Source organism: Syngnathus floridae, chromosome 15 (assembly GCF_059516105.1).
Source record: "Syngnathus floridae isolate MCC-2025c chromosome 15, RoL_Sflo_1.0, whole genome shotgun sequence".
In the NCBI taxonomy this organism is placed as follows: Eukaryota; Metazoa; Chordata; class Actinopteri; order Syngnathiformes; family Syngnathidae; genus Syngnathus; species Syngnathus floridae.
Genome location: NC_142427.1, coordinates 12168456 through 12191009, shown reverse-complemented (window position 1 = coordinate 12191009; position 22554 = coordinate 12168456). Strand labels below are relative to the sequence as shown.

Here is a 22554-nt window from a genome sequence, read left to right as displayed (position 1 = left end):
CCTCGCGTAACCCCCCCCTCCCTCCCTCTCTCTCTCTCTCTCTCTCTCTCTCTCTCTCTCTCTCTCTCTCTCTCTCTCTCTCTCTCTGTCTCTCTCTCTCTCTGTCTCTCTCTCTCTCTCTCTCTCTCTCAATCCGATGCCGATCTGTTTAGGCTACTTTGCGCATGTACCGCGGGTCAAAGCGAACATAGCGTCGACTCCAAGATGGCGAAAGCGCGTCTGGCTTGCCTCCTGACTCTCCTCTCAACTCACTGTAAGTAAAAAAAAATTCAGCAGACTCACGGTTATTGTATTTTGTCAGCAAGGAGCGCGTCAGTTGAAGTGCAGCTACTTGTGCCGCTGTTTGTTCGCGATTTGAGTTGAGCGCTGGATGTAAAAGAGATCCCATCAGACAAGGTTCGTCAAACACTAAAACTCACAGCAGACGTACGAGAACCTCTTACCTTGGAAAACTCGTGTTTTTACAAATATATAGTCGCCATTTTGGTACAATTTACTAACAGAATACGAAGTAAGCAGGTCGAGTGTTTTTAAGCCGCTTTTGATCAGTTCGCCCAAGCCATCGTATGACTCTCAGTTTGCTCGTATTCATCGTTCGCCCGCTTGCATCGCTCGAACGAACATAAACGCCATCGTCACTTCTAGCGTGTGCACCCCATCGCGTTTTGCTTACTTTTCGGAAAAGTTTGTCTTTGGAGTTCAAAGGACGCCCCGGTGCTTGTGAATTAAACATGGTTGTGGACGTGCCGTTAACTATTTAGCGTGGCTGTGGGGCCGCGGTGGCGATGTTCGAAGTAGTGATGCGAGATAACGGTTTTTCCTGCCGGCTGAATAAAGCAAGCAGGCAGGCAGGCAGGCTGTCCGCGGGAGGAGTCGGGCGAGTCAGTGTCCTCTACTCTGCTCTGCCTGCCTGCCCGCTCTCTCTCCCGTGAACTCTTTTCAAAGCGTTGTAAAACAAGCGAACAGAATCGATTCGATGTGTTTTCGCCGCCGTTTTATCAGCATACAGCTGGAAGTGACGAACACGCACCTGTGGAGGCGAACTCTGGGTTTTTCCGTTTTTCGTCCCGTAACAATGAGGGAGGCGTACGGGTTTGGAAAGAAATATTACAGGAACAAATCATCTTGGTAGCCGCGTGGTTTTAAATGACTCATCGTTAAATAAGCCACTTGTTGCTGAGCTACGTGAGCAGCCATTCTGGGAAGCAGGGCTGTTTACGTGACCTTTTTGAGTCTGATTTAGTTCTGAGCAAGCAAGAAAATCAGTACCAAGGGAAGGGAAGAGCCATATAATAGTCCAATCAAGTAGTTTGGCCTCAGCAGTTATAATGTACCTTTCATAGATTTTTGAAACACCGCTCCTAACCTATTTTGACTCTCTTGTGGAAACATAGCGTTGCAAAGCTTAACATGAGTCGGCATGAATTGTATTTCTCCGTCTTACCCTTGGACACAGGTTCATTCTCAGGCATGAGTGGGACCAAAATAGCGATCAAAGTACAGACATGAGACCCTCCTGGGATCATTCACGTGTATAAACGGTTTAATCCAAATTACACTGCAGCCTTTTTCCACTTTAGATGCAATTTGTCATACTCAAAAGATGTTTGTGGGTTCAAAGGGATGACAGACATAAAACTTAAGGGGTCAACTTTGAAACATGACTTGCAAAATAAAAAACGTGACACATAATTGACCGTATGCTTATAACCTGAGGCTTTGGAGGCAGTACTTTTGCTAGTGTTTCCCCAAAGCAAATCTGTGACAGGGCATGGCAGGAGAACAATTGACATTTTCAGAGGGAGCAGTGAGCTGGTGAAGATTTAAGAATTTCTTTTGTCTTGCTCGGGCAGGGGCTTAGCCATGTGGTCGACTGGCTCTGAGCCAGCATTGCCCGTGTCTTTAGAAACAGCATTAATCTGGCGAGATTGAAGCTGGCTAAAGGCTGTGTTGTGAAATCCTAATAGCCACTGATAGGCCACCACTAATTGAAATACATTTATTTTTGGAGTCACGCTGTGTCACAAGTTGTTTTCATGTAGATGTCTCGGGGCCACACAAGCTTGCGTTCTATTGATTTATCGTCAGATGTGCCTTTTTAGTTGCAATTTCATTCCCTTGTCTGCTCTCTTCTTCAATGGGCCTCAGCTATTCCAAGTGAAGGCTAAAGCCAACATAGCTGTAAATATCATCCCAGTCATCTGTCAACGGAGCAAAAGACACAGGCCATTGTTATTTTAAGTGCACATGCTTACAGCAGACTTTCCAATCGGACCTAATGGAATGCATTGACGTTTTAGGCTTCATCTGAGTACTTTGCCTTGGAATATTCCAAAGAAGAGCGAGCCTCTGCTCTGTCTTTGCCAAGAGTGGATGGAGCAAAACTAGGTGAGACTCTGGAAGATGCTCAAAGTGGATTCGTTTGAATCAAATTCAAACTTTGAGCGGACTACTTTGACTCTGTGGACTCTTGAGTGTGGTAGAGCATCATTTAAAGTTCAAGTTTTGACACTATTTTCCTGGATGATTGGCTCTACTTTATCTTTGTTTTCATTCATGGATGACAACGAAATCCAATTGGAGCCATCTCTTTATCTGCATGATTAGATAAGTCAAAGAGCTGGTTGTTGTTATGTACTCTGCCGATGAGCCATTTCATCACGCAACGGCACTTCTCAAAGTGCTCCTCATGGACTGACGCTACCAAACACGCTCTTAAAACATTTGTCCAAGAGAAAGGCGAGGGTTGACACTTCTCTCATTGTTTGGCGTGTGCAGCCGAGCGCTGGCTCGGCGAGACAGGACTCAATATCCCCTTAGATGACTGCAGATAGTCGCTCCCTTAGGAGCCCGTATGTTGTCAGATGTTTCCTGACCCACCCAAAGCTTGCGAGCAAATGTTTGGAGGACACAGAGAATGGCACGCAATGCGGCGGCGGCGCTCGCTATCGGGCAGCAGACAAACACAAAGTAGCCCCTTAATGCTCTGCATTTGTTTGTTACAAGTCAGGAGTTATTCATATCAGAAAGCCCTGAGTGAGAGTCAGCTCTGGCATATTGACATTTTGCTCTGGGCTCAGATGTCACAGCGAGAAAGAAATGATTTTTCGGCAGAGGCGGAGACTGAGTACTGCTCACTCCAATTTTGACAAAGTTGATCATCAAAAAAATTCCTTACTGGCTGTCATGAATATTTCTCTATTGTGGACCCCAAAGTGTATAAAGCGAATGCGGCGGCACACGGCTGCTTACTCTGGAATTGGCCGAAACAGCTGAGCAGGAGTGGGTGGAGGTGTTTGGAGCTGTGGCGCAAGCAGGCGTCACCAGAAATATCTACAGCGTCCCTCCCAAAGCTGAGTGTCCATGCAAGCAAATGTAACATTCCAAATGGAAAACACATGGAGCTTGAAAAACCTCCTCCACGAGGTGCAACAATATTGGCCGGCCGGCCACCTGTTTGCCTGAAAGATAAAAAGAAAGGCCGTCTGTCCTGCTGATAACAGCAGAGAGGAGGAGGGCAAGCTGTGAAGAAAGAATCTAGACAAGTGGACAGATTTGGTCAAATATCTCAAAAGCCGCTTTCAATTTGAAAAGCAGCGTGTCAATAAAAATGAAAGAGTAGGAGGCCATTGAGCATGAACGTTTTCTCTTGCTGCACTGAACCGTTAAATACGTATCTTTGCACAGCACACACAAATGACTTCCTGTTTGATGATATTTATCGGAGGATGGGACGGGGTGGGGTGGTGTCACATGCTCCCTTGAGGGGGGAAAACACTAAGTCCTGCTTGTGTCTTTACTGGATGGCAACAGTACATCCATCAATAGGTCAAAGCAGGCCACCATTGATCAAACATCGGGAAGCGAGCAAACTAATTAGCCTTTTCATTTTTGCCGAGGCAATGCACGAGATGGATGAGAGACTTCACACTAACATTCAAAACCACAAAATGGCTCAGGAACCTTTTTTTTTTTTTTTTGGTTTACCAGGCTGTAAAGAAAGAAAGAGGCAATTGCGCTTTAAAGCTCAGGTGTTCACCATGAGTTATTTCCAAACCATTGGCTCCACCTGAAAATGGGGTCTTTGATAATCCTTCTGAAAAATGACTTCTCTCATTCATTTTCTATGATGAGAATATTTATGGTTCTTTAAGGATAACAGTCAGACAATGTCGTTTTCGGCAAATCATTTGGAATAGATGCCTTTTTGGCAAGCTACATCGTATCTTTCATAATGGCATTGCTAGGGAGATCCCGAGGGGCACAAATTATACATCTCTGACTTCATTGCACAAATGAATGAGTCAGTACATCCACACTTGGCAATGACGGCTCCATGCAGAAATCTCAGTGCCCGGTTAAATGACTTATTAGCGGTGTGTGTGTGTGTGTGTGTTCAAGAAGACTAACTCAAGTTCAGTTTGCGAGCACAATAGGTCAAGTGTTAAACTACAGCTGAGTAAAGTAACAACCTAGACCAATAATTGGAATTTGATTCTATGAAACGTGTCGGACAGTATTTCCAACGTGATAGAAACCAAACGCCAGCTTCTATTTTTGCTCAAAGATGTACTGTCGAGCACATGATCCCATATGAGCCAATCAACCATGGGTTGCTACCGACCAGCCATTTTCACACTGGACAATGGTTGGGGAGGTGTATGACCTGTTTTTTGTCGTTGTTGTTTTTTTTATGTTGCAGAACAAGCACATGTTTTGATGTCGGATGGCCTTGACTCATTTTCGTGAGTGAGTCACGGCAACAAATCACTCACACGAGGCGATGTATGCTCGGGCACACTTGAAACCTCAAGTCTGGGTCATTTTTTGGAGAATGTGCCCCTTGGCCATGGTCTGTGTTGGCCCTGCTCACTCTTGGGTTGTTTCAGTCCATCCACGAATGGCAGAAGTGCACCATTAGCTTTTTGCTCAAATGTTCAAATATTCAATAGCTGTTGCTATCTTCAAATATCTTTCTAACCTAACCAATGTACAACAAAAGTTGTTGTATCAAAACTTGACTTGTTGAATAGAACTAGAAGAAATAATTCAAGATGCTAGCTAGCCGCAGCGTTAATGCACTTTCTTGATTCTGTCACAAAACATCACCTGTATCCTGAATGGTCTGTATCGGGGCTAATGCATGACTTGAAGCTCGGATCCAGCTCTCACACACACACACACACACACCACTTACCACGTGTGTGTGTGTGTGTGTGTGTGAGCACATATTTTGGGGTATGCAAGTGCCTGAAATAGTTGTCCGGATGCCAGACATAGGCGATGCGTTTGTAGCATGGTGGCTGGCCTCTGTCTGAGCTCCGATAGAATGAAGGGCTTTACATACGGGCTCTGCTTGCTTTTCCGTGTCATAGGAACCAAAAGTGAAAAGGGAAGCTATTTGGGTGGGTTTCACCAGCCTATGTCTATCACTTGATCCTGTGTCATCACGGTCATTAATAACTCTTAAGTTGACTGGGTTTCAGCCCGAGATAAAACGTAACCGCAAAAACAAGAGGAAGGAACTGACCGTGAAACGGTGAACATTCTACACACATCTGTGTGAGGAGATTTCCTGATTCTATTCCTTTTTTTTTTTTGCTTGCTGCAAAGGTTATAATTGTTGTTGTTAGAAAACAATTCCAAACATTAAACTTCATATCCTGTCATCCCGAGTAATAGCCCAAATGAGCACGTTATCGCAAATGCCATTTCCTCGCTGAGACTTTAATTGAGACATCAGCATAAATTCCACGGTCATTAGCAACACGTCAACATATGAGCTTAAAAAAAATGCTCTACAGCAGGGAGATGCTTCCTTTGAGAGCCACAATTACCGTGGACCTCCCATGACTTAAAATCATCATGACATGGGATGCAAGTCCAGTTTTGTTCTTCTGTTTATCTCATCTGTATTTTGTGGAGAAATTTGAGATGTTCATTCTTTCATTGCCTTGGTGATGTGTGCCAAATGGCGTCTCCCTGTGAACTGGAGTCACGGGAATGTGCTAAACTGTTGCAAAACTGTTACTTTTGGGTCACTGCGATAAAAAAAAAAAAATCTCGGTTCTTCATTTTTTGCCAGGTTTTGTACCACAAAAAACAGCGCAATGTTTACATTAATGACCAAATCATTAAGGATTCACCAGCGAAAAGCCGAGCAATCATTTGAGAAAATAGAAACAGCCATCTCGCATGAAATGGTAACTTGAATACATGTGCTTTTTATGCTTCTGCCTGCCTCCACACGCTGCTTCTTTCTTCCCCACATCAAAGTTTCCTCACCGTTCTTCCTTTGCGCATACTGCTTTGAGCTGGAGCAATTATCCTATGCTTTTATTCACTTTCAAGCTCGCTTTCACCGCAAATGTGCATCTCTGTATATTGCTGATGGATATCTAGAAAAATGAGAATAGCAGTCTCCATCACGAGGGATCCAAACTCAATGTCCAACGCTCATAACTGAGTCAGTGATGCCTCTAAGAAGATTGCGATGGTCTTTTAGCATTTTGGACTATTAGTCACGGCTTATTAGGAGCGGGTGTGTCAAGCGCACTCAAAGAATTCCATGCAGTCCGAATATTCCTTGCAGGCCCGTCCCACACATTGCTAACTGATGGAGTATGCTACACGCTGTAAAACTGTTTCTCTATTAGAGAAATCTTTTTGACACTATCACGTAAGGAATTGAAGGGTGTAAAATGGAGGTTCAGGTGTGTATCAGTGGCTTTTCCAGCGCCAAAGTCCGTCTGGTATTTCCGAGGGAAACCCACGAAGGATTCCACTCGGAGCAGGTGATGGAAGCACGCCTGCGGTGGGGGGGTCGCTTGTGGTGCGCAGCATCAGAAGCCTCAGATTGTTTCCTTTCCCAGCTGTTGTCCAAGTTACATTCCCTATTCCACAACTCAGCAAGCCTTCACAAACTATTTACTATTTAAATCTTTGTATGAACATTTGTTGTCTTAAGGGGGTTGTCGGTGTTTTGAAGAGAGGAACAGCCCTGATTTGGTCCCAGGGTTCTTTCATCATTGAACTCGGCATCCTGTTTTTTTCATGAAGGTACTACGACAGACTTGTACATAATTGATTTTCATCATTTGACAAAGTTGAAGTTAGAAATGATCCTCAGGGCAGAGCAGGGCAGGGCAGAGCAGAGCAGGGCACTCTGTGAGATTGGGTGCCCGCCCTTGCATGCATTTACTTGATGGCATGAGAAAAGTGTCCATGCAGGCAAATTAAATCAATGAACTACTGAATCCGACGGAGCCTGAATGCACAACGAATGAAAAGAGAATTAAAAGTCAGCAGAGTTGTGCGAGCAGTTGTTGTGTCCGCCGCCCTTTCGGTTTAGCCCTCGACGGGCGTCCTTAGCCCACGCAGGAAGTCAGGCAGATAAAGCAGATTGGACCTGCTAAGTCAACACGTTTGTGTTGTCTGCCTTTGTGTGTGTGTATTGTTCCGTTGTGAGTTGGGCATGAGCTCATGGTGCTTCTCTACACTCCATGCTGATGTCTGCAAAGTGGTTCTGCTCCCTGTAACATCAACTTGATTAGCCTGTGAAGTGTACTTTTTTGGGCAGAGTTTTATGATGCTGGAGTGAAATTATCGGTTGATTCACAGTGACGGCACGATTGTCAACATTTCAATGACGTCTGTGTTTGAAATTTTGAAGCAGTCGAACGTTCTCCACAACATTCCAACTTTCATGCCATCCAAATGGCTTTCATGTGATGTAATGTTTGCCATCATCCAAGGCTGCAGTCATACACATTTATTTTCATCATGCTGGAAAGAGGCCTGCGTGGAAATTGCATTCCTAATTAGGATTAAGAAAGGGGTCGGGCAGCCCCCAACGAGAATGTGAAGCATTTGTAATGAGCGCGAGTGATGCCATCTGTGTGCAGTGTGGCGAGGAGCTAATTCTGGCACCGCCACTGGTGTGATTGAGCGCACATTTTCATGATAGCAAAGCAAAGCAAAGCATCAAGCCTGGCATTTCACTTCAACTCCAGCGGAAAAAGTGTGAGAGTTGAATTATCCAAGCCCCACTCTTGGGTATCATCATATGGTCCTTAAAGTGATGCCACGGAGCTCACCAATTCATGTGGACATCCAACATGTGTGGCATGTCACATTGTTCGCATAACTGAATTGCTGCGCCAGGGGAGGCCTGCTCACACACACGCTTGGCTTTGCGCCCGAAACTGTTTTGACAAGGCTTTTACTGTCTCCTTCAAGTGTCAAAACCAGCAGCCAATTATTTGGTCTTTAGATTTGTCAGAAAGGCTGCGGAAGGTTGAAACTTTGCGCTTCCTACCCATCCCAATTAGTGGGCTCACTCTAGTGCTGCTGCTGCTGCTGCTGAAAGACTATTTATAGAGTTGACCTGCACTCGGAGTTCTTTGGTTGTCATTATCAGCAATAATAAGTGGCCTTGCATAGACTGGACTGGCAGAAGAAATGGTGTCATCAAAGATGGATTGATTTCACCGTTCATTTTTAAAATTATTATTTTTTTTTTTTTAAAAAAAGCCGGCCCGCGATTGGTTGTGACCTGAGAGCTGTCGACTGTGATGTCATTTTCTGTTGACAGCAAGAGGCAAGATGGCCGCCTCCCGAGATGCTTAACTCATTTTCTACAAACACAACATTAATCCGAACGCTGTGCTTGGACGAGTTGGGACACATACAACATATTACTGTGTACAGCAGAAAGAAGGAAGGAAGGAAGGACAGTGTTACATGAGGGCAATCAAGTAAATGAGTTAAATATAACATAACACATATCTGAGCTGGGGTCACGCTAAGTGTCTTACTCCACAAGTATTTGAAATGGACATAGCTCAGTCGGTCACAAGCGTTTTTCTGTTAAATTAAGCATCGATTCCCTCCTCTAATCTAAAAATGTGTCGCTCTCCATTGGCCCTCTTGGCTCTTTAGACCACGTGAAGCGACAACACAACTATTCTTACACAGCATCAAGGATCTGATAAGCTGTGCACCAGGATCTTTCACATGACTGGTCCAATGAGTCATGTTGGCATTCATGATCGTTCTGCGAAAATGGTTTCTACTTTGATTCACTTGTGTCAGTGGAAGCTTTGTTTTTACAGGGTGCACAATCTTCAAACTTGATGCGGACCATCGGGACTACTGCTACGGTTGATATCCATGTGCGCTGCTTGTCAAAGACGATAATGCTGTGATGGGAAGAATTCTCTGACAGACCAAATTAAGGGCAGAAAAGTATTTAAATGTATGCTCGGGAGGCTTGCTGATGGCGACTCAACCTTCTGGACTTTGCAAGTCACTTTGAATAAAACCATTCAGGGAGTACAAATATGTCATTCTATTCTTACTTGTTTTTTTGTTAGGCTTGTTAACTTGATGTTTTCCACTCAGCAAAAAGATGATCTTTGCTAGCGGGCATCGTTTTGCGGTTCTGCGAAATGCCACAAAGCCAGTGATTTAGTTTCTGTATTTGGCCACTTTTTCGACCCCTCCAGCAAGTATTTTTCCAAACGTTGATGATCTGAAGGGAAAGGTGGAATAGTAGTAGAAGTTGCCTCCCCTTAATCCAACCCTGTGAACTTGCTGTAATTGTTGGAAGTCAAAGCGGCCACATGCAAACATTAACACTGACATAAAGTGACAGGTTCCTAGGCATTCGGTGACACCATCACCTCCCCCCAGCTCCCCTCATTGGCTCTGGCGGAGTATTTGACCCTGCCGCCCTCAGAGGGCTCACCAGCAGTAAGACAAACGCCCCGGCCCCAATGGGCTCCCGGATCGTTGCCTCCGGTAACATATGTAAATGCGGCATAAATGCATACACAAAGAGGCCCGGTGGCAGTAAACTGCACCTTGTTAGTCGACACCTGGATAACATGAAAGAAATTGGAATTACCTGCTGGTACTCTGATTCATCTGTTACCAAGGCTTATCTGAATCAGTTGTGAGTCACTCGTGACTCGCTGAATATTTGTGTATATTTAGACAAATGGAAAGAAATGAATGTGGCGGTCTAACCTCATTTAATAATAGAATAGAATAGAATAGAATAGAATATGATATAATAGAACAATATAATATAAAACCTTTTCTTTATGTTATAGACTACGTGGTCCTTGGCCTGTTTGCCTTGTGTTTAAATTGGGAGTGTTGCAGCGAATAAATGGGCTATGCAGGACATGTGGCATTTGTGCAAATACACGCTCCACATGCACCTGGCGTCCAACGTGTTGCCAAAAGCACATGCTCCCTTTACCGCTCACGTGAAAAGGCGGTAAAACCTCTGATACCTTCAAAGAAGGTCAGACATTTTTAGGCACGTCATGTCATTCTTATCAAATCTATCCGTCGCAGGAGCCGGCATTGCAGCAGCGGTGTTCGTTTGGAACCGACGCTCGTTTTTGTCAAACTAGTTGAGAAAATTAATCTTCTGTGTACATTTATTGAACTGACTGTACTCAGCTGGATGAATAATATAATGGATTAAAACATAAAATCCCCAACTGCTCCATATTTGGTCATAACAAGAGCTCATTTCATCGTAGACGACGAGCAGCGCTCGCGTCGAAAACAGCAACTGGTTGCTATCAGTGTGGATACTTTGATGTTCATGCTTTGAAAGGGCGTGGGAATAGTCTTTGCACGCACAAGGCAGGGAATATCTCGAGGTTGCTTAATTGAACCTTTCTATTTATGATACCGACCTCACCATCACAGCCAACGGTGTGTTTTTCCTCAAGGGGAACAACAGAACAAGGAGGGAGGAAGGGATTTATTACACAGTGCAGGAATCAAGAAAACATCCGTCTGTGATGTCAAACCTGAAGGAGAGAGCGAGAGAGAGAGACTTTAGAAAGGAATTAAACCAGAAGATTACAGATGGTGGGTCAGCAAGTAAGGATTTAAAAAAAAAAAAAACACTTTGATATCCATTTGTTGACTGGCAGATTTCACTCAGCAGAGAAAAGTCCTCCCAAATATACCAAGCTGATCACGTACGTCGGTCATCTGCAAAACAAATGATACCCCATGACATAACGTTTGGGTGTCGTCATTTCAAAAAAGATGTCGTTGCCATTGTTGTGGGGAATTTTGTCCATTCATCCAGAAGAGTCATTTGGAGGTCAAACATTGATGCACTTTTGTGCTTCATCCAAATGGTGCTAGATGGCTGAAGAAGGTCATCCATCATTTTCAGAAGTGAAATTGTTTGATTTCCCATGGCACGCCAAGGTGCTTGGGAATCATTGTGTCAAAAAGGACATTGTCTACTCTATTCCATGAAATGATTGTGGGGGTCGGGGGTCACGTGCCAAGCCGGACGGAGCACATTACATTTGTGTGGCAATCAGAGTCTGTATTTGGTCATCATTGCATTCAGGCTGGAATGAAGTTAATGTGACATGACAGACTGTTTTCATCAAAGTAGACGAACAAATGGTTACACGGTTACCGATGATGGACTTCTAGTTTAAAGTGCCATCACGTCTGTCCGTCTTAGATCATATTTTAAAGTCCTGGTCCTTATATTTGTCCTTTTTATTGGCTCGATGAATACGTTTAGTGATCTTATCCTTTTGTGCAAGACTTTTCATGTCTTTTCCATGGCAAAGCTCTCAAGCTTTTTATCCCCGACCATTTAGGCACCTAATCTGTACTAGTACTCGCCGAATTAGTGATGAGGACACACCTTTGTAGTCCTTAGAGGGAGCTGAATTCCACTGAACAGAAAGTTATTGTCCGAAATGAATCACGTGGAAGGAATCATCTTTGGTTTCTATTTCGTTCTGATATTTTGGACTCCTCAGCATGCCTGGCCTAGTTTGATGTCATATAAAGTTACACAGTACATGTTATGCAGTCCTGCGTCACATGCACAGGTTCTTCTCAAACGATCTTTTCAAGCGTGATGTAATGTCGCTACGTCTGCACTAAACAAGCTGTCGTCTTGTCATGATCTCCAAAAAAGGCAGTGGGATAATCAACTTAGATTGTCTGCTTTAGCAGGTGACCCCCCCTCCCCCCCCAGACACTTGCCACGTCTCCAAAGGGCAAGCTCCAGTTATCCTATCCGATCCTTTTTTGATTAAGATACATACTGTACATAATGTCACCGCCAGTGGTGGACTTAGAGAGGGGGCCGATATCCTTGGGCACCCCGTGACCCCACCACCCATTAGAAATATCCTAGCTCTGCCAGTGGTCACTGCTGATTGTTGGCCCTCCCTATTTGGGCCAGTGTTTTTTGAAGCATCAGGCAATAGCATCAGGCCCACAGAGAAGGGAGAGAGAGCGAGAGAGCGAGAGAGCGAGAGAGAAAAGGGCTCGGCAGCTAGTTGAACTACTGGCATGGTGAGCTTGCCCTGAAAGAGCACATGCCTCCGTGCACAATTACCCAGTGTATGGAAACAACTCCCCCCCACACACACTGACAATATAGTTTGACAAACACAACTAGAAATGGAAGATGAACAAAAACAAAAGAGCGCCTGCAATGGAAGAAAGATCATGATATATACATCTCCTTCAAGGGAGTTGATGGTATTTCACATGAGCATATGTGTCCCCAAGGCGAGCGAGTCTTAAAATGAACACGGCGCATCGGTTGGAGCATGTCAGCTGGTATTGTGCAAATTAGCGTGAGATCATCACTATCACGAAGATTAATGCAGCGTAAAGTCTTATTTCGCATGGACTTGTCTCTTTGTTTTGAAGGCTACTTCAGCGTGCTGGCGGTCGTACTGAAGACGGACAACGATTCGCCGTGGACGGATGAGTTTGACAGTGAGTAAAAAAAATAAAATAAAATGATTTACCGCTTGCGCTGACATGGCGTCTTTTCGTCTACTCTGCAGGAATTGAATTATCGTGTTTGATCGACTCCATTTCTACAAACAATCCGAGAATTGAGTGGAAAAAGATTAAAGCGGAGGGACCGAGCTATGTGTACTTCAACAACAAAGTTTCAGGTAAAGCAGTCGTGCACAAATTCAGCCGTTTATTCATCCACTGGTTGACGTTATTCTTTGCGCAGGTGACTTGGAGAACCGAGCGGTGATCAGAGAACCTGCCACATTGGTGATAACCAACGCGACTCGGTTGGACACGGCAAAGTATCGCTGTGAGGTCACAGCTGCCGAAGACCTCAAGTCCTTTGACGAGATTGTGATCGATCTTGTCGTTCGAGGTACGCTACGCTAAATCGGTGGTTCCCAATTTTTTGGGGTCAGACCACCGGTCAACAATGTTTGACCTTTTGTTTTTTAATCCGAGACAAATAAACTTACGAACCACTCTTTTTGCGCTGATCCGAAATCTGCCCTCGTTTTTTTCTCTCAAGGTTTTTCCAATAACAATATGTCACATGGTGATATAGTTAATGATATTCATGTCACGCTATGGTGATATGAATACGAGAGCAAAAGAAGAGGATTCCAAATTTGAGGCTAATAATAACGTGATTTAATTTTGCCCTTAAAAGAGAGAGACCTTGCCCGGTGAGTTCACACTTTGGATGCGGTAAGATGACACCGTGTTGTAGGTCGCACCAAGCCTTTGGCATACATGTGAGGATGTGTTGTGACCGGACTGGACCTACCCAGCTGCAAAGGCATGTTCTGGGCTATAAGGGGAAACCTCTGAAACTGCATCTGCTCTGAATCGCAGTGCTAAAGAAAGCAAGGGCCGCATGTTTTGCTTGCATTTTTTGGCATCGCTCAAAAATCATAAAGCATCCTCGTTGCCAGGAAGGCGGCGGCGGCTCTGCATCGACTTTTTCCTCTCATTGGATGCTGCGCTATTATATCATTTCCTTTTATTTTGTTCTTCTTTCTTTCTTTTGCCACTACAGTCAAGCCGGTGGTTCCGAAATGCAGCGTCCCCAAATCGGTACCTTTCGGGAAGTCGGCCGAGCTGAGTTGCTTGGAGGAAGAGGGTTTCCCGAAGTCTCAGTACCAGTGGTTCAAGAACAGGGAGGAAATTCCTGAGGACCCAAAGAGCAGCATCAAGTTCTTCAACTCATCATACACGCTCAACTCGGAAACAGGAATTCTGGTGAGTATGTGTGCGCGTGTGTTTTGGACAAGGACACGCATGAGCGAGGAGGGTGGGGCAGGCAGGCAGGCAGGAACGGTGGCTGGACGCCCGCCCGCCCACCCGCCTGCCCGCCCAGGGGTAGGCGGGATATTTTGGGTAGACAGTTGATGGTGCAGGAGGGCCTGAGCCGCAAGGGGAATGAATCTGCTGTCCTCGCTGGCACATTCCTCAACGAGCTTTGGAGGTCGGACGCTGCTCGCCCCGCTCACTCACCCGAGCGAGTCCACGCTGGCCTCTAAGATGCCAAATATCACACCGTACCGCAGTCTTCTCAACTCCAGAGGCAGTGTTAGCATTTGAAAGTGGCAGCTGTAAACAAATGAGGTTTGGACCATACTAGTTCTTTTTGCACCTGTGCCCGCCGTCACCACTGTGAATTCTATACTGGTGGGAAAACAATGCAACAGATGGATAAGATGAAACTATTGACATCTGAGTGCTACGAAAGATTGTCAGCATTCACAAATGGCTCTTTTGTTCTTTGCCCTTACGTAGAAGTTCATCTCAGTCAGAAAAGAAGACGCCGGCGAGTACTACTGCCGAGCGAAAAACGATGCAGGATATGCTGAGTGTGCGCCGCAGAAGATGGAAGTCTGTAAGTGCTGCATCAACACATAGTTGAAATTCAGATTCCAAGAGTTCATTGGGGTTCATGGACTACTTTATTTATACAGTACTCCTGCGGACAGAAATGTTTGCCCCCCCGCCGCTCTGTGGCAATGAAAGCAAAACCCACAGTAGTCATTGAAACAAATTGAAATCCCATTGAAGCCTTCAAATCTGAGATAGGTGGAGCACTTTGCTGATGAAGAATGGACCGTAATGCCTGCTTAGTGGCAGAGAACTCGAAAGTGAGAAATCATTTGAGTGCAGTAATTGCCTCTAAAGGATGTCAAGCGATGATGGGTAACATCGCTTTTGTTGCTTTCTAATTCTAGTTGACTCAAAAGAAATGTCCCATTTGTGCGTCTTTCTGAATGAAATGCAACACTGTCCACAGATGATATCGATGTGGTGGGGATCGTCCTGGGAGTGGTGGTGGTGGTGGTCGTACTCATATGTATATCGGCCGGGATCTGCTGCGCGTATAAGCGGGGTTACTTTGCAAGTCAAAAGCAGGCAGGGAACAGGTAAGACGTGGGCCTGGCCGTCAAAGACCACATGTTGGACATGCATTCACCTCCACGTGATCTGTGTTGTAGCTACAAAGTTCCAGCCAAAGGAGACGGGGTGGACTATGTGCGGACGGAGGACGAGGTATGCATATTATTCATTTTTGATATTATATTATATTATATTTTGGGGTGATTCTGAACTTTGATTTAGGTGTGAATGTTTCATTTGTTTATTCAGGGCCATCCTAGTGTTCAATGACTGATCAGAATGGAAGTGTGCTGGATTTAAAATGGCGTCTTTGGTTGTTTTTGTAGGGTGACTTTCGACATAAGTCGTCATTTGTGATATGAAAATGCCGCAAGGATGACGACAGTGGGGAAGTGCCAAGTGAAACAAGTGACATGTGCGGCTGCAGTCTCGGCAGTCTCGTCACGGAGTTCATGCTCTTGAGCTCCGGACGTGACTTTTTCAATCCAACTGTTTCAAGTTTGCCAAAGGTGACGAGATTTTGCAGGCTTTGCAAAACCATTTTCATATTCAATACGTATTGCTGTACTCAAGCATGGATTTGAAAGTTATTTCTCAAATCCACTTGGATGACATATTTGACAACACATAGTCCCACCAAAATCAGTCAAACATGACACATTTCTACATGACGCTTCAAACCGTTGGTCATTTGTATAACGTTTATTTTCTACTGTTGAAATTTGTCAGACTATTTTTGATGGGATATATTTTGAATGCCTATAGATAAAGGTTTACTTTTTTAAATATTTGTAAAATACTAACTGTGTTTGTTTTTTTATTGTAATTATTATTTGGTTGTGGGTTTAAATATGTTACTTTAACCACTTTGCATCAACCTGTAAGCATTTCTACCTTTGCCACCGGAAAAGAACGAACGAACGAACGTTCCGCATATCACCATGCGCTTCATGAGCAGTCTTGCATATTGAACTTTGTCCGTTGGGATCGCCGTGCCCAGGTTCTTTTGTCAAAACACAAACAACAAAAAAAAGAATGACCTCTGTTTTGTTTGTTGTCTTAGAAAGAGGTTTTGAAGAGTGCCAGTCAAATGCTGTGAAACACAATCAGTGCTGCGTTTTCTTGATTTTTTTAAGTGTCCTTCTCAGCTTGCTGTTCATCTTGTATATAGAGAATTTACTGTCCTGTTTCTTGTGCGTCGTTCACGATTACATTATCACAATACAAGTTTGACAGGGTGTATGAGTTAGCCTTCCAGACCCCTCACCCCTTCAAAAAAAAAAAAAAAAAGACAGAAACGCAATGAACAACCAAGCCGGTCATCAACAAAGCCTCCCAAAAAATTCTGTATTCATTTCAATTGGGATTTTTATTCCCCAAATTTTTGCTCATGCCCTTTTCATCTCGTCAGGTTTCTTTGTGGGTGGGGCGGAGAATATCATTTTAAAAGTTAGATTCATTCCTTTTCGAGCTCTGGAAGGTTAACACTTTTACTGATTGTATATAGGTACTTTGTGTTGTTTCATCCTTTTTAAGATAACGAAAAATAGACCCAATTAGAAAAGGAGTATGAAAGTTTGTATTCATATGACTGATAAAAAGGTAACATCATAGCAGCATGTGGCCAGCAAAAGGTTACTCCACACCTTGTTGTTAACGTTGTTATCGTTCTTTAACAGCTGAGCAATCCACTTTCACCGTTTTGACATTTTTCTTGGGAAATGTTCACTCACCAAATGTAATTCATGGTCGAGATGATCAGCCCAAACATTTGCACATAGGAATTTGTTCATACCGCCTTGTTAAAATATTAACACAGTCAACTGAGTTTCAATACCACAAACTCATTTGAGATCACTAATGGATCCAAAGTGAGGTGAAGGAGTCACGCAGGCTCCACCTTCATTTATACAAATTTCATTCCTCCCAAGTGCCTTCTGCCGTTAAAATAGATCTTTCTCTTGCCCATTTGCTATTCTGCCTGAGGTTTCGTGTTGCTCATTCAGTTATCCACAAACATGGCGTTTGAGAGGGATGATGTAACCCAGAATTGATGCTTTCCGTCTTTACATATCCGCAAATGTGTATATATTTTTTCCCCCCATAGATTACACTAGACATGCTGAAATAGACATAGAAATATATATTACTGTTGTGCCTATATATAGTGGAAAATATTTTTGGTAAGGACACACTATTAGGCAAAAGGATACTACTGGCTTGTGTTGACTGCAGTTTGTATAAAAAAAAAAAACACACTTCTTGCCGCATTGTTGCAAATGAAGCTCTTTCATTAAATTCTGCTTTTCACAAATCACAAGACATGTCAGTGTGAAATGGTAAATTATGTAGGATTTGCATGTTGTTTCACACAGAAAGCAACAGTGTTAAAGGTTCTATTATCACGCTGTAACTTTGTTTTTTTTAGTCAAGGGCAATCAAAGCTGAGCTGTCATTTAGCTCCAACTTTGTATTATTCACTCAATGGCAAGAAATAAATGCTGTCATCTAAACTCTGACATGCTTTTCCAGGGCTTGTTGGGTGGGGTGGGGGGGGTATTTGTCCATTCACTATTAGTGATCAATAAAATTCACTTGTAATATGAATAGCGATTCCTATGGCTTTTGATCCATGCATGCTAGCTCACATTTTTTTGTTTCGTAGCACATGCAAGTGAACACTGAACAAGACAGAATAGCGTGAGTGGTAAAGCAGCAAGTGAAGGAAGGGGGCTGATGGGAGGAAATCACAATTGACACAAGGATGAGAGCCATTTACAAAATAGTTCAGTATGACATGATGAACTGACACATTGACAAGATGTCTCCACTGCTTGCATTCCATCATAAATAATGACATTCTCGACAACATATCTGAACAACTCGGCTCGGCTCGGGGGGACTTCTTGTATCATGTTACTTGATCGTTGCGCATCGTTCCTATTTGGATTCATTTCAATGACATCGATTGTTCAAGTTGGACCTCTACAGGCGCTACTCTGCAATTACATCTTCAGTTCCAAGTTGAATCCATTGAACGTCCCACTCGGAGACAGCTTACATATTTTGCGTACGATTAAAAAAAAATGCTATTGTATATATTGAACAGCATCAAACATATCCTGGACCTTGCATATTTGAATTGAATATTCTGTTTGATGAGGAAAACTGAAAAGATGGGGGAAACTACTTGCGGAAATGGTAAGAGTCCACGTGACTATTGACGCATGCGTAGTAACTGTTAAAACTCGTACGGCTAGTCAAACAACTGAGAAGCTACTTGTACTATACAAACAAACGATCGCTATATCAAGGAGCACATTTGGTTACAAATTCTATTGAGGGAGAAAAAAAAACCAAGCGTGACCAGCAACGATGAACTTTTTTGGTTTTGGCCAAAGTGCGGACGTCGATATAGTTCTCAATGATGCCGAAACAAGGAAGAAAGCTGAGCATAAAAGCGAGGACGGCAAGAAGGATAAATATTTCCTCTTCTACGACGGCGAGACGGTGTCGGGGAAGGTCAACGTCAACCTCAAATACCCTGGCAAGAGGCTGGAGCACAACGGAATCAAGATTGAGTTTGTTGGCCAGATAGGTAAGCCAATGGCGGTGGCCTGCACCGACTGCGCGTTCGCCGCCCCTTGCAGTCCCTCCCGCCGAGCGAGAAGTTAACGTCGTCTTGACAGGCGACGGCGGACACTCACTAGTTCACAAAGTAACTTTGCAGGAGAACGTATTGAGCGCTTGGTCACAATACCGCTGCGCCCCCCCACCCGATGTCTTCCGCAGGCGGCTGTCAAAAGTGTGCCTAAAGTGTCAGGTCTCGTGACAGATGTGCTCACAGGTCACCTGACCGTCAACGCCATGCCCAAGCCAAATAACGCCCGGAAACTTCATGTCAATTTTGCCATCATTAACTGTCATTTATTTTCTTTGCTCGACCAAATATTTCAGATACCAAAGCTGGGTAATAACAGCCACGTTTAGTTCATATCATTACAGTATATTATTAGAAGTGCAGTCATATGTCAGGCAAGAAAAAAAAACATTACTGAAAATGTCAACCCCATCTCTTTCAGAGCTCTACTACGACAGGGGAAACCACCACGAGTTTGTGTCCCTGGTGAAAGACTTGGCACGGCCAGGGGAGCTCACCCAGTCGCAGACATTTGACTTTGAGTTCACGCATGTGGAAAAGCCCTATGAGGCTTACACTGGGCAGAATGTCAAATTACGGTGAGTTGCACTCATTTGCATTCCTGAGCCATCCAAAATATACAACATGAGCCGTACCACCATTTAGCTGCAATTATTAAAAGTGGATGGACACTCGGCTCGATTTGAATAATGTACGGTGTTAACAATGCGGTTTGCCTACAGCTATTTATATTTCAAGACTAATCTTTCGCCTCCAGCTATTTTCTGAGAGCCACGGTCGGCCGCAGACTGAGCGACATCATCAAAGAGGTGGACATTGTGGTTCACACGCTCAGCACTTACCCCGACATCAACTCCTCCATCAAGATGGAAGTCGGCATCGAGGACTGTCTCCACATAGAATTTGAGTACAACAAATCCAAGTATGTTTACGTTTCGGCGACGGCGCCCGTGGCTGCTTGAAAGTGTTCTTTAGGGTGTCGGCGTCCTTTGCAGGTATCACCTCAAAGATGTCATTGTCGGCAAGATTTACTTTTTGCTCGTGCGAATTAAAATCAAGCATATGGAGATCGACATCATCAAGCGGGAAACAACTGGCACCGGGCCCAATGTCTACCACGAGAACGATACCATCGCCAAGTATGAAATCATGGACGGCGCGCCGGTCCGAGGTAATTTGAAAAGGTTCTTCCACGGTGATGGATCCATCTGCTGGTCTAACAAAGTGTGACTCGTGCAGGAGAGTCCATCCCCATCAGGCTGTTCCTAGCAGGCTATGAGATAACGCCCACCATGAGGGACATCAACAAGAAGTTTTCAGTGCGCTACTACCTCAACTTGGTCCTCATCGATGAGGAGGAGAGGCGCTATTTCAAACAGCAGGTACACTGGTGCAACTATGGCTAAAATCCCAACGCAAGTCATTCTTTTTGGCTCATGAAAACTAATATTATGAGCACCTTTGGCACAATAGCAAGTGAACTGGACAAGTCTGTCATGGTTCCAACTGTGTATATGTGTAAAAAAAAATATAGATATATTTATATATATTCTGGTGTTGCAGGAAATAACCCTGTGGAGGAAGAGCGATGTTGCAAGGAAGAGCATGTCTCACCAAGCCATCCTTGCCTCCCGACGATTCGAAAGCTCCTCCAACGCAGAGAAAAGCCAGGCTGATGAAAAGGACGACTAAAAAGCCCACCCCTCACTGCCGCAGCAAGTTGTGAATTTCAAATTTGGTTTTTGTGCGTAGGGAATGAATGTGCTCGACACAAATTGTACTTGCAAGTTATTGTATTTGTTTTGAAAACCAGCCACCAAATGGTGCTTTATTTTCATTTTCCTGACAAAACAAATGACAGTGTTCCCTCGTTACTTTGGCTAGTGCGGCTTAAATCGATGGTGGGTTGTCATCAACCTGTTGGTGCACTTGAAGATACAGTCATTTGCAAATACAATGTCCCTAACATGACCTTGAATTCTTGCCGGCTGCAGCAGTGATCAACTACTATAAATCTCACATTTATCAAAGAATCATTTAATTGCTGCCTTGGAAGCCAAGCCAACTTTTATCTGCTTGAAGTTCAAGAGAAAATGAACTGAATACGAGAGAAGTGAACATTTTCATACATTCCACCAGAAAAGACTATTTATTTTTTTAATAGCATCAGATATGCTGAATGCCTTACCTAGTGTAGATGTCACTTTTGCTGTGACGCTTTTAAGTTGAAGGAAAATACACAATTGACAGTGAAGTCATCCAAAATTATTTTTTGACAGAAACATTTTATTCGAATGAAATAGTGATGATGCAGTGGGGTGCAAAAGTAGGTCAACAAAAAAAAAAGAGGGGAAAAAAACTTGTCTACTTTTGCACCTCCTTGTATAAAGAATAAAATTTACTGTATATAATATGTTCAAGGGTACACTATTAAAAGCCTTGTGGATCAGAAATATTCTATATTTACTTTACTTTTTTTCTGCTTTATCAGACCAAATGACGAATCATGTAATTAAAGAAATTGTCTGCTATCAAAAATGAAAAAAAAAAACCATTTTATTTTTATTTCAGATTTCTCAAAGTGTGGGACAGTTAGAAAAACAACTGCGGGGGTTCTATGCCAAAACTAAAAGGCATTCCAAGTGTAAGATATTTCTCTCAAGCTACAAAACGTCCCAGGGGACGGAGGGAGGGAGGCATGTTTGACACTTTGAAAATCAATTTGCTAAATTGCTTCATCTTTTTTGGCTTTGTTCCCATGACTTTTCATGTAAAGTACCTCTTTGGATCACGCCCACTGCCTCCAATCGATGGTGTCGGCGGTCGCTCCATGATTGTTAAGTCTTCTTTGTGCCTGAGGGTTGATTGCCAACAAAATGTTTCGAATAAAAAGCCTGGGTAAACCTGAAAATGCATTGCTAACTTTGAAATACATATATCAAAAAGTTTTATATTCCCATTCTGAAAAAGAAAAGCACCGATGTGAGAAGAACTGTGCTTCGTTCATTATGGATTATATTGAAGTTTCCTATATATTTTTATATTCCACATGAGTCCTTAGAGTAAAATGGCACATTATTGTGTTTAATTTGTGTGTGCTTATTTGCTGATTGATTTTCACTGAAAATACATTTGAGAAAATCTGGGTCAGCTTGTATGTTTAGTTGTTGTGTTCTTTAGTTGTGTATTTTATTTTATCCAGCCCTGATACAGACAGAAGCCTGTCTAATGCTGTTTGTAAAATAGTAATATTAAATTGAGATAGAATAAACGAACTATGAATGAACAAATGTGTTTTTTTTTTTGTTTTTTTTTACATGGTTTTCTCTGCAGACAAGTTCACCTGGCGCGCTCCAAAACGTCAGTTGATAGAGCACCGGTGGAGTTTCCTGGATGAGCCACTAGAAGGCAGATTTGTGCAAGCGTTCCATCCGTTTCAGCAGTACACTGATGGGTTGAGCAATCCAAACTACTGTATTTACACAAGCACAGCATTGTCTTAAAAAAAGCGAGACTTTTACTTTAATGTATATCATGCGTTTCAACAAAACTTATATTTTCCTTTATTTAAAGCGACTTATGAAGATGCATCCTTAACAAACAAACAAAAAATGCTGAAATAAAATGTACCGTTCAGTTCAATATAAAAAAAAAGGATAAATACCAACGTTTTGTGACACTTG

At 43.4% G+C, this 22554-nt stretch overlaps 2 protein-coding genes across 2 annotated transcripts; both read left to right on the top strand.

The window, feature by feature from the left end:
• The first annotated feature begins 91 nt into the window (after positions 1-91).
• On the top strand, positions 92-17729 carry LOC148386772 (junctional adhesion molecule 3B-like). Its single transcript, XM_088398588.1, has 9 exons — positions 92-253; positions 12727-12795; positions 12867-12980; positions 13046-13198; positions 13862-14064; positions 14602-14701; positions 15107-15236; positions 15309-15363; positions 15537-17729. The coding sequence occupies exons 1-9, from the start codon at positions 205-207 to the stop codon at positions 15570-15572; spliced, it is 909 nt and encodes a 302-aa protein (XP_088254714.1). The 5' UTR covers positions 92-204; the 3' UTR covers positions 15573-17729.
• Positions 17730-18435: 706 nt separating this feature from the next.
• Positions 18436-22161, top strand: vps26bl (vacuolar protein sorting 26 homolog B, like). The gene is made up of 6 exons (XM_088398587.1): positions 18436-18808; positions 19293-19449; positions 19629-19793; positions 19867-20042; positions 20111-20253; positions 20435-22161. Exons 1-6 carry the CDS (start codon positions 18586-18588, stop codon positions 20561-20563), a joined length of 993 nt encoding a protein of 330 aa, XP_088254713.1. The 5' UTR covers positions 18436-18585; the 3' UTR covers positions 20564-22161.
• The last annotated feature ends 393 nt before the right edge of the window (positions 22162-22554 follow it).